At 39.9% G+C, this 12297-nt stretch overlaps 2 protein-coding genes across 2 annotated transcripts; one reads left to right on the top strand and one right to left on the bottom strand.

The window, feature by feature from the left end:
- The first annotated feature begins 1603 nt into the window (after positions 1–1603).
- On the top strand, positions 1604–8273 carry LOC121406490 (jasmonoyl--L-amino acid synthetase JAR4-like). Its single transcript, XM_041597500.1, has 7 exons — positions 1604–1985; positions 2834–3874; positions 4368–4494; positions 4954–5118; positions 6653–6795; positions 7115–7206; positions 7578–8273. The coding sequence occupies exons 1-7, from the start codon at positions 1871–1873 to the stop codon at positions 7818–7820; spliced, it is 1926 nt and encodes a 641-aa protein (XP_041453434.1). The 5' UTR covers positions 1604–1870; the 3' UTR covers positions 7821–8273.
- A 446-nt stretch (positions 8274–8719) lies between these two features.
- On the bottom strand, positions 8720–11375 carry LOC121418571 (UDP-glucuronosyltransferase 1A9-like). Its single transcript, XM_041612508.1, has one exon. The coding sequence runs from the start codon at positions 11218–11220 to the stop codon at positions 9613–9615; it is 1608 nt and encodes a 535-aa protein (XP_041468442.1). The 5' UTR covers positions 11221–11375; the 3' UTR covers positions 8720–9612.
- Between the last annotated feature and the right edge of the window lie 922 nt (positions 11376–12297).

Below are 12297 nucleotides of genomic sequence, written 5' to 3'. Positions count from 1 at the left end.
TCGGCTCAATCGTAACTCAGCCCGGACCATCCCATTAAAAATGTCATAAGTTTCTTATTTCATATCCGATTATAGTGTTCTCGTTGTTGGTGGGGAACCCGAAATCGAATGAAACCTTAATTTGTAACCAGGTTTATTTAACATTGAAAATCGTGTTAATTATGTGACATGCCGGTGCATTCGTTTCCCATGTGCTTGTACTTAAAATAAATTTTGATCAAAAGTGGTTTTAGTGCCTTTTGAGCTCTTTATAATCAAGATCTTCATATCTTCAAAGAAAAAGAGAAAGAGAGGGAGAGAGAGAGAGAGAGAGAGAGAAAGAGGGGGTAGGGGTATGTAGAGCCATGGAAGGGGCCTACTTGGGGATAGATGACACTACGTTTGACCGAGCTAAAGCATCCGTCACTGTGCATCACCACTGTTACATGTATAATGCTATTCACGGCTACAAGTCGAGCAAAAAAGAATGAACTCTTGACTTCTGAAATATTGAAAAACATACCCTTTGTCAGTCTGTACATGGACTACGAGCGCAGCATTCTCTGCTCTGGAATGCATAGCTCTGTGCGGTTTATTTTCAATTCGTCTAATCTTCCAATTGCCAACTCGTCTACTACCATTTGGTCAATCATCAGTTCGTCTACTCACCACATGGTCTACTTTCAATTAGTCTAATGCCTTTAGTCATAAAGTTGATCCAAAAGTCATATAGTCCATACCATACCATTTGGTCTAATTAAACTCCCGGGGGGGCCACTTCCATTCACGAGTGGATACCATGCGCGACCATGGGGTCTCGAAAAGCACCCTAAACACGTAATTTCCATATTCTGAAAATGCACCCCTTAACAAGTATTGGCGTGTGAAACCCTACCCTTAACAAGTATTGGAAACAAAACGATACTCTTGGCAAATATTCCCTGAAATGAACCCCTAATCAAGTACAGGAATGTTTTATTGTTACGGGTACTTTGGTTGTCGGCTTTACCTTTTTGGTTTAGTACGACCCCACCTGCACCTCTCGCAAATAGGACTCTAAACACGTAGTGTTGGGGCAAAAAGGACATCCTTTATAAAACATTTTAATTTTGTTTTATCATCCCCGCAAATTCGACCCTAAACACGTAATTTTCCTAGCGAAATAGATACCCTTTTTTCATTATTTTTGTGTTTTTGACACCCTTTTCACGTTACGTACGTAACGTGCCCTATCGTGAAAAGGACATCCTTTTTACGTGTTTTTTTGGTCGCGCATGGTATCCACTCGTCAATGTAAGTGGCCCCCCCGGGATTAAACTAAAGCATTGTGCAAAAGGAATGAAAAGAAAATGTGTAGAAGATCAACTGCATTAGACGAAATGGTGATTAGACGAAGTGATGATTGGACTAAATGGTCATTGGACCAAATGGTTGATGGACGGAATTAGAATAAATGAAGGTAGACCATGTGATGAGTGGACAAGTTGGAAGTGGACAAATTGGCGCTTTACCAACAGGATTATATCTCTGCATTATCATAAACATTCGTTTATCTGTTTACTGTGACATACGACGGAGGGAAACTGTGAATTATCGATAATATTCGCATGAAAAGATGAACTTTTGACTCCTGAAATATTGAAAAACAAATCTTTTGTCAACGTATACGTGGGCCATGAGCGGAGCATAGCACTCTTTATGATGTACTCTATGATCAATTCATTATGCCTCTGTTCTAGAATGTAAAAGTTCTGATGTGCATACAACAGGATCATACCTCTGCATCGTCATAAACATTCATTCATTTACTGTGACACATGACGACAGGCTAGGGAAACTAATAAACTTGTTGGTTAAAATATTCGCATAATATTTTTTTCATCAGTGAAACATGTTCGCGCAGGGCAAGCTTCTTCTGCTGGGCTGCATGTGTTTGATGCTCGTGGTTTTTCCACTCTGGACGATAGATGCATGGCGGCTCTCTTGGCCAGCATTCATAGTGTGGGGTAAGTTGCATTCAATTTATGAGAGTATACATGTAGTACTACAACAGTCTGTATGTGGTATTATTCTGTTTTTTTTTAATAACGTACATAAACGTATGCATAGTGGGATGCCCACTCTACGAATTCGATCGGCACTATTAGTATAAAGGTACATTATACTATAAATAATTTCTTTGAATATTTTCTACATACGTATTCGTAAGTATAGGCGTTACTACCTTCGGGTCTCCTTCATAACGATCAATAAATCAACAATTTTACCACTAAGACATCACTAGAATTAACAATAGTCCTCACGATGAAAATGTATAGATTTCGCTTAATTAGATTATACGACATGTTAGCGAATGATCAAGGGCGCCCTCAATAATAAGGGTTTGAGTAGAGCATTGGTGTCCCATTTTATTGAGATAGATTGGCCATTATTGTCTCCTGTCATACCTCATTTATCTTATGCCTGTGGTATATTTGATTCCTTCTATTTTCTATACAATTTTTTACAAATTTCGTCTCTCTTTGGTTGAAGTGATGCGCAAGTTTGGGTGCTTTGGAGAAAAGTGTAGCTTAAATGAAACTGTTGTATGATGCTTTATAATAACTGTCACTGGCGTATAGCCGACCACCCCTCTATAAGAGAAGGAAAACTTTTCTGCACATTTTTTCCTATTCAATATCTTTCTAAAATTACATTTTTTATTATAATGGTCAAAACCTTGTTCACTGTAATATTTTCAAAACTTTAGCTCCATCCGCCATATCTGACCGCCTCCGAAAATTGTTGGCTCATTACGCCACTGCTACTATATAGACATAGATTATTAACGTATATTTTCTTGAATTCATTTCAGTGTGTGCTCTCATCTGCACGTCTACGATAACATTTATACTGTTTCATGTCTCCTTCTTGATTGCACCAAAATATGATGACGCCAAGCTCCTAATATGTCGGTATTTATTCATGAACATTATGGAATGGGTTGGGGCTTTCTACCAGAAACGGCAAGAATTTGACTCGATCCATTGCATGGAGACGCAACAAAGGTTTCTCATGAAGACATTGTCGGAGATGGCGAAGACTGCTTACGGAAGAGACCACGGATTCGCTAAGATGACTTCAGTGTCTGACTTCAGGACCAGTCATCCGCTGACGACATACGCGCATTATCGGCCGTATGTGGAGCGCGTCGCACAAGGAGAGGAAAACGTTGTTCTCCCAGGAAAGCCTTCAAGGATAGCTTTGACATCAGGAACAACAGGACGTCGGAAGCTTATCATCGCTTCCAAGAAACGCCAATCTGTCTTTCTCTTCAAACTGGGCACCGTGGTATCTCGTGTGCTCCGAAAGCGGTACGATCCTGGGCAGTCCCTGCTGCAAACGGTGTGTCTTCTCTACATTCACACCGAACCGAAGATGTCTGAAGGTGGGATTCCAATGGGCCCTATCTCGATGATTCAGATCCCAGATCTACTCTTTCGGATCACCTTCAGCACACCGCCGGCCGGAATGCGACTGACCAATGAACGACATGCTATGTACGTTCATCTCCTTTTCGGACTCAGAGATCCGACCCTCAAGTACATCAGCGCATTCTTTGCCCCGACCACGTACTCGTTCTTTTCCCTGCTCGAGGATGAATGGCGAGATCTCGTTGACGATATCGACCAAGGAAAGATAAATGTCCACCTCGACATCGATGCTGATGCTAGAGCTGCTCTGGAATCAGAGTTGGTGCCAGATCCTGAAAGAGCGGCTGAACTAACCAAGGAGTTTCAGAAGGGTTTTGTCGGTATTGCAATACGGATATGGCCGCGGATGAGGTACATGCTTGGGATATCATCGGGGGCATCTGTGGTCTACGCAAAGCGTTTACAGGCTACGTACACCAGAGGTAAGTCTACTATGTCGCTCCCACAGCATTTGGGGAATCAGTGATGTTGGAACAACACAGTGTGTTCTACAATGTGTTCACTGTCCGGAAGACAATGTGAAACTGTGCTGTTAAAGTGCTCAAAAGATTCTGAATCCTATATTCACAGAGCCCACTATGCGTACACACACTCAACATTGCACTGTCCAAATGACCACGGTGTGACATTATCTTTTGATTCTAACATACCGTCATTATCATAATTATCTTCACATAGTTGACTACCTGAACACTCTGTCTTTCCAGCAGGCTCAACCAGTTTGTTGATACCAACTAAAGATCACTCTTGCCAAAAGTTATACTAAATTTAGGAACCTGTATCAAAATGTACCAGCGGCATGTCAGAACCTGAAAATTAACATGTCAAATGCAAATAATATCACATGTCAATAAAAGTCAAGATCGTTTTTTTGTCAGATCATTTTGTTCCTCCTTATTTTCGGAATTATTTTAGGGATTCCGCTCATTTCGTCTACCTACAACGCATCGGAAGGTACGATTGGCACACTTTACGGAGAAGACCATCAGTACATTGTAGTCCCTGGTGATCTGTTTTACGAGTTTATCCCGATTGAACATAGGTAGGCCCTAGATATTTACACAATACACTCGTTTCTGTGCTTTATATCCCATTATTTTACTCTTCTCCAGGAAAATATATCAATTCTCCTAATGGCCTTCTTGCTTCTTGGCAAAAACTACCTTACAATAATATCTATGTTTTGGAGAAGAAAAGAAGGGATGTAGGGGCCTTTAAATGGATGCTCTAATTCGAATACGAAGGGGAAAAATGATGAAGATCAACACTCAGAAGAAAAAAGAAAAGAAAAAGAATATGAGTAATCATATCTTCAAATTTCAGTGAGAATTCCGGTTCCATCCTGCCCTGGGATATCCTTGTCCTCGTAAACTTAATTGCTAGCCTTCCAAGTGGTAAATTGAAAACATGAATTCAACTGAAAACATACCGACTGGCTAATGATACATTATTTTTGTTTCTTTTGAGTGTCGATACAATTTAATTTGATTTATTCTTGAAGTGAAGAAGACCAACCCGATACACTCTTGGCGGACGAAGTCAAAGAAGGCCAGACATATGAACTCGCCATCACGAACATGGATGGTCTTTATCGATATCGCCTTGGTGACGTCATCAAAGTGACGAAGTTCCACAACAATGCTCCGATCCTGGATTTCCAGTACAGGTGATTGTATAACGACTGTATCCCGGAGGGGCCACTTACATTGACGAGTGGATACCATGCGCGACCAAAAAAACACGTAAAAAGGATGTCTTTTTCACGATAGGGCACGTTACGTACGTAACGTGATAAGGGTGCCAAAAACACAAAAATAATGAAAAAAAGGTATCTATTTCGCTAGGAAAATTACGTGTTTAGGGTCGAATTTGCGGGGATGATAAAACAAAATTAAAATGTTTTATAAAGGATGTCCTTTTTGCCCCAACACTTCGTGCTTAGAGTCCGATTTGCGCGAGGTGTAGAAGTGGGGTCGTAAACCAAATAAAGCCGACGACCGAAGGAACCGTAACAATAAAACATTCCTGTACTTGTTTAGGGGTTCATTTCAGGGAATATTTGCCAAGAGTGTCGTTTTTGTTTCCAATACTTGTTAAGGGTAGGGTTTCACACGCCAATACTTGTTAAGGGGTTCATTTTCAGAATATGGAAATTACGTGTTTAGGGTGCTTTTCGAGACCCCTTGGTCGCGCATGGTATCCACTCGTGAATGGAAGTGGCCCCCCCGGGGACTGTATACACCCGATGAGTGTTTTAAGAATATGGATTTTACAGTTTACCTTATACGCATGTCGGTATCAAGATAGATATTAACGAGTTTTCACACTACTGCACGGATACTTTCAAGAACACAGAAAATGTGTTCACGAATGCCCTTCATGGCAATGAGCAACCCAAAAGTCTTTGTCGAAAATTGGTAAATCAAAATAGCAGTTTCATCCTGGACTCTGGACAAACGACATATTTGCAAGTTTTTGTCAGCTACGAAAGTTGAGACGATCTGCTGCTCCTGTTCACCACTTCTTTACAGAGGCCCGTATTGTGAAGTCGAATTTGATTCAAAGTCTGGTTTTCAGTTGTGGTTTAACTATGGAAAGCCAGTTGTTACATACATCTCTAGCAGTAGAGGTTCAACGTATCAGCTCATTTGACTCCCAAAACATTAACTGCCTTGGAAGGGTAAATATGACAACTGTCTTCACCGTTAAATAATAAGTAAAGAGCACAGTTAACATGAGAAGCATTCGGATTCACTGTAAACAAAATTTTGAAACGTTTGGCTTCCCATGATTTTAGCACAGAATTATAACATGGTCCAAGTTAAAACTGACTTCAGAATACGGGCAAAAGACTTTTCGGTTGTTTCATTGTGATTTACATGCATTTAAATTACATTTACAGTGTTCTTCAATTCGTTCTGAGCGGCGGCGAGAAAACCCGCTATTGTTACGGATCCACGTAGAGCGTTCCACAAGGTTGTCCAGATTGAACCTTCACAGAGTAAAGCTATACCTTTCCTAAAACTAACGTAGAGGGACTGACTCACAAATTCCTTAACACATGCCTATCCCTGCAGCTTTAGCTATCAAATACTAATATGCTATCGATGACAACAATTCGTGTGACTGAAAGGGTCATTTTAGGATGAAAAACATAGACAAATGACGAATACTTTTTTTTCTGTACTATAAAAAACCAGATCTGGTGAACTTTTAAATTTGAAAGGAGAAAAGACAACGGAAGTGAACCTGAGGTCAGCCATCGTAGATTCACTAGCAGGTTCCGGAAAGGTCCTTGTTGACTACTCCTGTGTTGAGAGTGTGCTTTATGACGATGCACTAGGTGAGATTCATTTTTTTTTCACTAAAAAACACTAAAAAACATCTTCCTTTAATTTGCAATGTCAAGTTAATCTCGCATTGTACCACGTTGCTGGGGCCTGTTAAAGAGGTACAAATATTGTAACCTTGTCATTAATATGGAAACTACCACGGAAATCTGGTCTGTGATTGGCTTCCCGACCCTGTGAGCATGTGGCCAAGTACAACAATGAAAGACCTTACTGAAACTGGCCCCTGTGCTATATGTGACTCGCCTGTTTTCAGTAAACTGAATATGTAATACAAAATTGTTCATATATCGTGTTCTTTTTCTGATTTAGGGCATTCTGATCTGAGAAACAGGGTATATTATGTTATATTTGCTGAACTGGATGACGATGACGACAGCACGGGCGAGCTGAACGTTGACGAGGTACTCTCTCTTTCATTGTCCCTTACCCGTCCCTTTTCTCTCCCCCTCACCTTCAAGGATCATTCCGGACCAATCATGACATTATTTAACCAGTCACATTATCATGACGTAGCATGGATTTATTATATTGAAACTCTTCAAGACTCAATTTCCGATGAGCTAACTAGCTCCACTTCGTCAAAATGAAAGTCAATTGGCCTGTTTTAACAATGAACAACCAATAAAAACCAAAATTCCTTTGACTGAAAATAAGTTTACCAATCAATGTGGATATGATCATGGCAGAATCCTGTTTCTAGTTTCTTCAGCAAAAAGTAATCTTCTGAATTACCATTCGAGTTTTTAAATATTATTTTGTTGTCAATTCTCAGCTTACATCACAAGTCGATACTCAACTACAGGCGGATGCAGCAGGCTACGCCCATCAACGAAAACGAGATGCGATTGGTCGGCTGAAGTTGGTCATCGTCAAACCAGGATCCTTCCAGTTTCTTCGCGCTCATATATTGGCAAACACCGCCTGTGCATCCGCGACACAAATGAAGATTCCCAAGAAATTACTCAAGGCAGAATGGATACAGCTACTGGTGAATAGAAATATTGAAAACGACTAACGTCCAAAATGGTCCAGACGGCTGTTTATGGGGACTGTAGCAACAATACCCCTCCTATCAATGTCAAGACAAACACTTTTCGTTTCTTGCTCAGCGCATGCGACATGATTGTGCGAGTGCTCTCCCTCTCTTTTCTTTTCCTCTTCTGAGGTACTTTATTTTATAATATCAAAATAACAATATAATCGCATGTACAAAAAAATAATCAACCGGTGAAAAATAAAAAAGTGGTTACATACAGATGCAGAAAGAGTAAGAATATCTAGAACACAAACATATCGAGTTCTTCTATCTTCTTTTTTTTTATTTCCACTCAACATAATACTTGAAATCATTTTTAAATACCTTCCAAACTTCTAAAGTAATTTAACATAATTATATACCTTGTAACCTGCATATTGTGAATAAAGTCATATGTAAATCAAATTCACTTTAGACTCACAGATGTAAAAACCAATCACAAAAAAAATCTTCTAAATAAATGTTTTTTTGAAACCAATCTAATATTAATTTATGAACCAGAAACCAGCTGCTTTCCTAATACATTTTTAGAAATAAATTTTCTAGTATTGAATACATGAATACATCCCATATGGCATGTCTGATGATTCCATACGTCATCCAATCAATCGTAACTCTATGGAAATCCATCCGTGTCATATTTTTTCTCTAGAAAATTTGCAAAATGTCCTTTGGAAAAAAAGGAGAACATACCAAATTGTCAAGATATCAATGAATTTATGGATATACATTTCTGTCTTGAAAATCTTTTGAACATGCATTTTATATGTTGACTCTTCTGGCTTTCCATAGTTGCGATTGATCGGATCAATCGAAACCCTTTGTAACACCTGACCCAGGACTTGCATTTAAACACAACTCTTTTTGCAAATGGTCTCTTCCCTGAAATTCGCTTGGCTGAGAATCATAGGTGTTGAAGATCGTTAATATACGACTTTCGAATAAAGGAGTTTCTGGCAGATGAAACATCTAGCAGTCCTGACATCGAGCACGTCCTTTCACGAACACTCCTGAAAATCCCCAAACAAAATTCAAGATAAAGTTAAATACTAGTTAATCACTTGTTTATTTTTTTATTGCGCATATAAACATCTATGTACTTGAATTAAACTTATGTTATAAAGTCAGATTAAACTGAATATATTGATAATGAAGTCTTCAAGAGATATTTATTATTTTTGTCATTTGCTTAACTAGTTGCTTTTTTAATACTCTAAGGCGTTGTAAATTGATTTTTATTCAATATTTTGTCATTTTCTAAATATAATGTGTTTTCTTACAAAATTTACAAAGGCGCTGATCGCAATTACAGCTTCTTCTGGGAACTGGGGATGTGGTTCAAAGAAAGAAAATGTTTAAAATTGAACAATAAGCAATTATCTACTCATGATTTCATCACCTTGTGATTGGATAAAAACATATTAAGGGCATATACTTCCATTATTACAGCAATTGTTAAAAAACCCACCACATATCCAAAATATTCTTCACACAGCATTATAATTTACCTTCAAGAAACATTGTTCATATGGATGACTGATTACTTTCAGTAATTTCAAAATTTGACTTGCGAGTATAAAAAAAGATACAGATATGATATGCATACCGGACAACCATTAGTAAGTTACATCGGTCATACATGTCATTATACAATCCGTCTTTTAACTGGATGGCGGTTTTTATGAATCACGATTTATCTAGCAAGTGTACTACCATTACAAACATTGATTATAAACGTTCCTTTTCTTCATTTTTTTTTAAATTCCAGTCATTACTCATTCTTAATTTTGTCACCTTTGGTTAAACGGAAGCAAAAGCAAATACATAATCTAAGAAGTTTATAAGCGAGGAGCATTAATGTTAAACATATTAAAGTTAATATCAAAACCACATCTAACAAATGATACTGAATGAACGATAAGTCATGGGCAGGGGATCGCATGTAGCTTCCACCATGTTTGATGACGTGTTCTATCCAGAAAGCTGCTCGATCAGGAGCTGTCATTGGCCGGTCTCTTAAAATAGCCGAAGCACGCTTCGCGTTCTTACTGTACTCTGGATTTCCCAGAGCTTCTGTCAGGGTTTGGTAAATGTAGTCCGCGTTCAAACGTGTCTTGTCAAGAGTGGTACCGAGTCTCAACTCCTTGACCATGACAGAGACGTCGACCTGGTCGCCGACAAGGGGCATGACGACCAGGGGCACACCGTGGTAGACTGCCTCCAGGAAACCATTGTTGCCACCATGATAGACCAGGAGACAGGTCTTGGGATGACCGAGGACATCCTGGAGAGGAAGCCATGGCAGAAACTTGATATTTTCTGAAAAGCGTTCTGGTGGATCTGCTCTTAGGTGAAACAGAACCTTATGAGGCAAACGGCCGAGAGCCTCGAGGAAATCCTCAGTGAGCTCGGGTTTTGATTTGGTTATCTCTGTGAAGTTCGAACCAAGCGAGAAGACAACGACTCCTTGCTCTCCAGAACTTTGCATGAAGCTTTCCAACTCGTCCTCTAGACGCTGAGCTGGTCTTGCAGTAAGACCACCGACTGGAATGACATTCGGAGTTAAGGAATGCGGGAACCCGATCGAAAAATCCGAGTTAATGAGATATAAATCAACTTCCGCGTGAATAGAACTTTTCATTTCTGGATCCAGACCGTATACATCTACTATCCCATGAAAAGGTTTTGAAATAAGGTTGTAAGTAAACATGTTTCCTACCAGGTAGGAAATGGTATTCATAACGCGTTGCGAGAATGACATGCTAGAAGACAACCCTGAGGAAAGCATAGGTTGATAGGATGGGTTAACTGGAGACCCGGCAAGCTGTTGTATGTATGGGAATGCTGCTGAAGTAGAAACGACGACTCCACGAATTTTGGTGCCCCTTTGCTTTGAGAAGAATGCCTTCATATAGATTCCACAAGGCCAAACCACATCAACCACCACAACATCCACATCTTGCAAACGTTTCATAAGCTTCGCGTCGCCAAACAGTGCCTCGCAACTCCGCCGGTTTAGATCCGAGAACATTGATGCCAGGATAATCATTTGGCTATACTGGTCACCAGCAAAAGCCAGGTCGTTCACTTTGTATTGAAGGTGTTCATAATCTCTGTTTAGACTTGGAAAGCTGTAGGTTTCGAACTTAAGATAATCAGTGTACTCCGGCTGAACGTATTTCGCGCTTATCAAATCATTAATTAAAAATGTGACCTCATGTCCTCGTTCAACAAGAGATCTCCCTATAGGAATCAATGCCATCACGTGACTCCCGCCTGCATAAACTCCTACGAATAATACTCTGGCACTATCACACAATACTGAACTGCCAAGCAACAGGCAGATGGTAAAAAGCACATAGTCATTTTTGAAAGCCATATTCCTGCGTGCGGTGAGACCGGAGTCTAAAGAGGCGATTACCTCGCACGTCTAAATAACCTAGCGGACAGTTTGGTGACAGTTCGTATGATACATGTATTACTATTTAGACTTGCCGATTTTCCTTTATCGTTGGGTTCATTCATGGTACACTTAATAAAACAGGACTTTGAACTCATATTATTAGGCACTCGCATTTGACCTCTGAATACAGAAAGATTGTGATAAACTGTAATCCTTTCCGATCCTATTCCGATTGGTTTGGCAGTGTTTGTTTTGTGTGTGTGTGTGTGGGGGGGGGGGGGTGCTCATGGGCTCGTACCTAGCTGTGCCAGTGAAGTATTTTTTCTTAGGGTTTTCGCTAAAAGGTGGGCAGCCATCAAGAATTCGCCCCCCACGATCGTGGGGCTATAATGGGCCGCAGAACAATGGGGGGGGGGGGGTCAGTCAGCGAAGAGTGTGGGACTGAAGTTGCTGAAAATACAAATCACAATTTCATGGCCATTTTTCAGGTTTCTGTTAAAAGTTTACTGAAACAAGTGAATGTGGGTGGAGGGGGGGGGGGGGGGGTTCGTCGGACCCAGTCTGGTTTCGTTGCCACTTCATATAAAGACAACTTAGCTAATCAATAATTATATTCATCGAAATTCCGGGCAGGAAATTGGGATCCACGTCTACAGGAAATAGAACATATAGGTGGAAGTGCAGGACCTGTATATGGATCCATAAATATAGCCTTCATTTAATGATGCAATTTCTGTTCTTTTATTATCTCTTTACTCTATTTAACGAATGGATAAACCAAATTACAAAAACAAAAAAATAATGCAAGCAAGCAAGGCAAGATTTAAAAATAAGTATTGATTCCAAATTGTATTATTGTGTACGTGACGGGGAATCCGGGGGGGGGGGGAATGTGCCATCTCCTCGGGTGATCGCATCCGATCCGGTCATATTTCCGCGATGTTTTGTGAAAATTATAATCCCAATATTCATATTTCAAGGGGCAACTACTTTCTGCTCCCCCCTTCCGCTACGTACGGCCATGAAATAGAATAACACGTTAAATTTTAAGTC

This window comes from Lytechinus variegatus, chromosome 1, assembly GCF_018143015.1.
Source record: "Lytechinus variegatus isolate NC3 chromosome 1, Lvar_3.0, whole genome shotgun sequence".
NCBI classification, from domain to species: Eukaryota; Metazoa; Echinodermata; class Echinoidea; order Temnopleuroida; family Toxopneustidae; genus Lytechinus; species Lytechinus variegatus.
Note: the sequence above shows the minus strand (reverse complement) of the source record. Positions and strands in the feature narration are given on the sequence as shown.

Bases quoted from the DNA above. Each gene is read 5' to 3' on its own strand.
- LOC121418571 (XM_041612508.1), bottom strand. From the start codon at position 11,220: ATGGCTTTCAAAAATGACTATGTGCTTTTTACCATCTGCCTGTTGCTT.
- LOC121406490 (XM_041597500.1), top strand. From the start codon at position 1,871: ATGTTCGCGCAGGGCAAGCTTCTTCTGCTGGGCTGCATGTGTTTGATG. The intron at 3,875-4,367 runs GTAAGTCTACTA...GAATTATTTTAG, and splicing joins ACAGGCTACGTACACCAGAG to GGATTCCGCTCATTTCGTCT. The intron at 5,119-6,652 runs GTGATTGTATAA...ATAAAAAACCAG, and splicing joins ATCCTGGATTTCCAGTACAG to ATCTGGTGAACTTTTAAATT.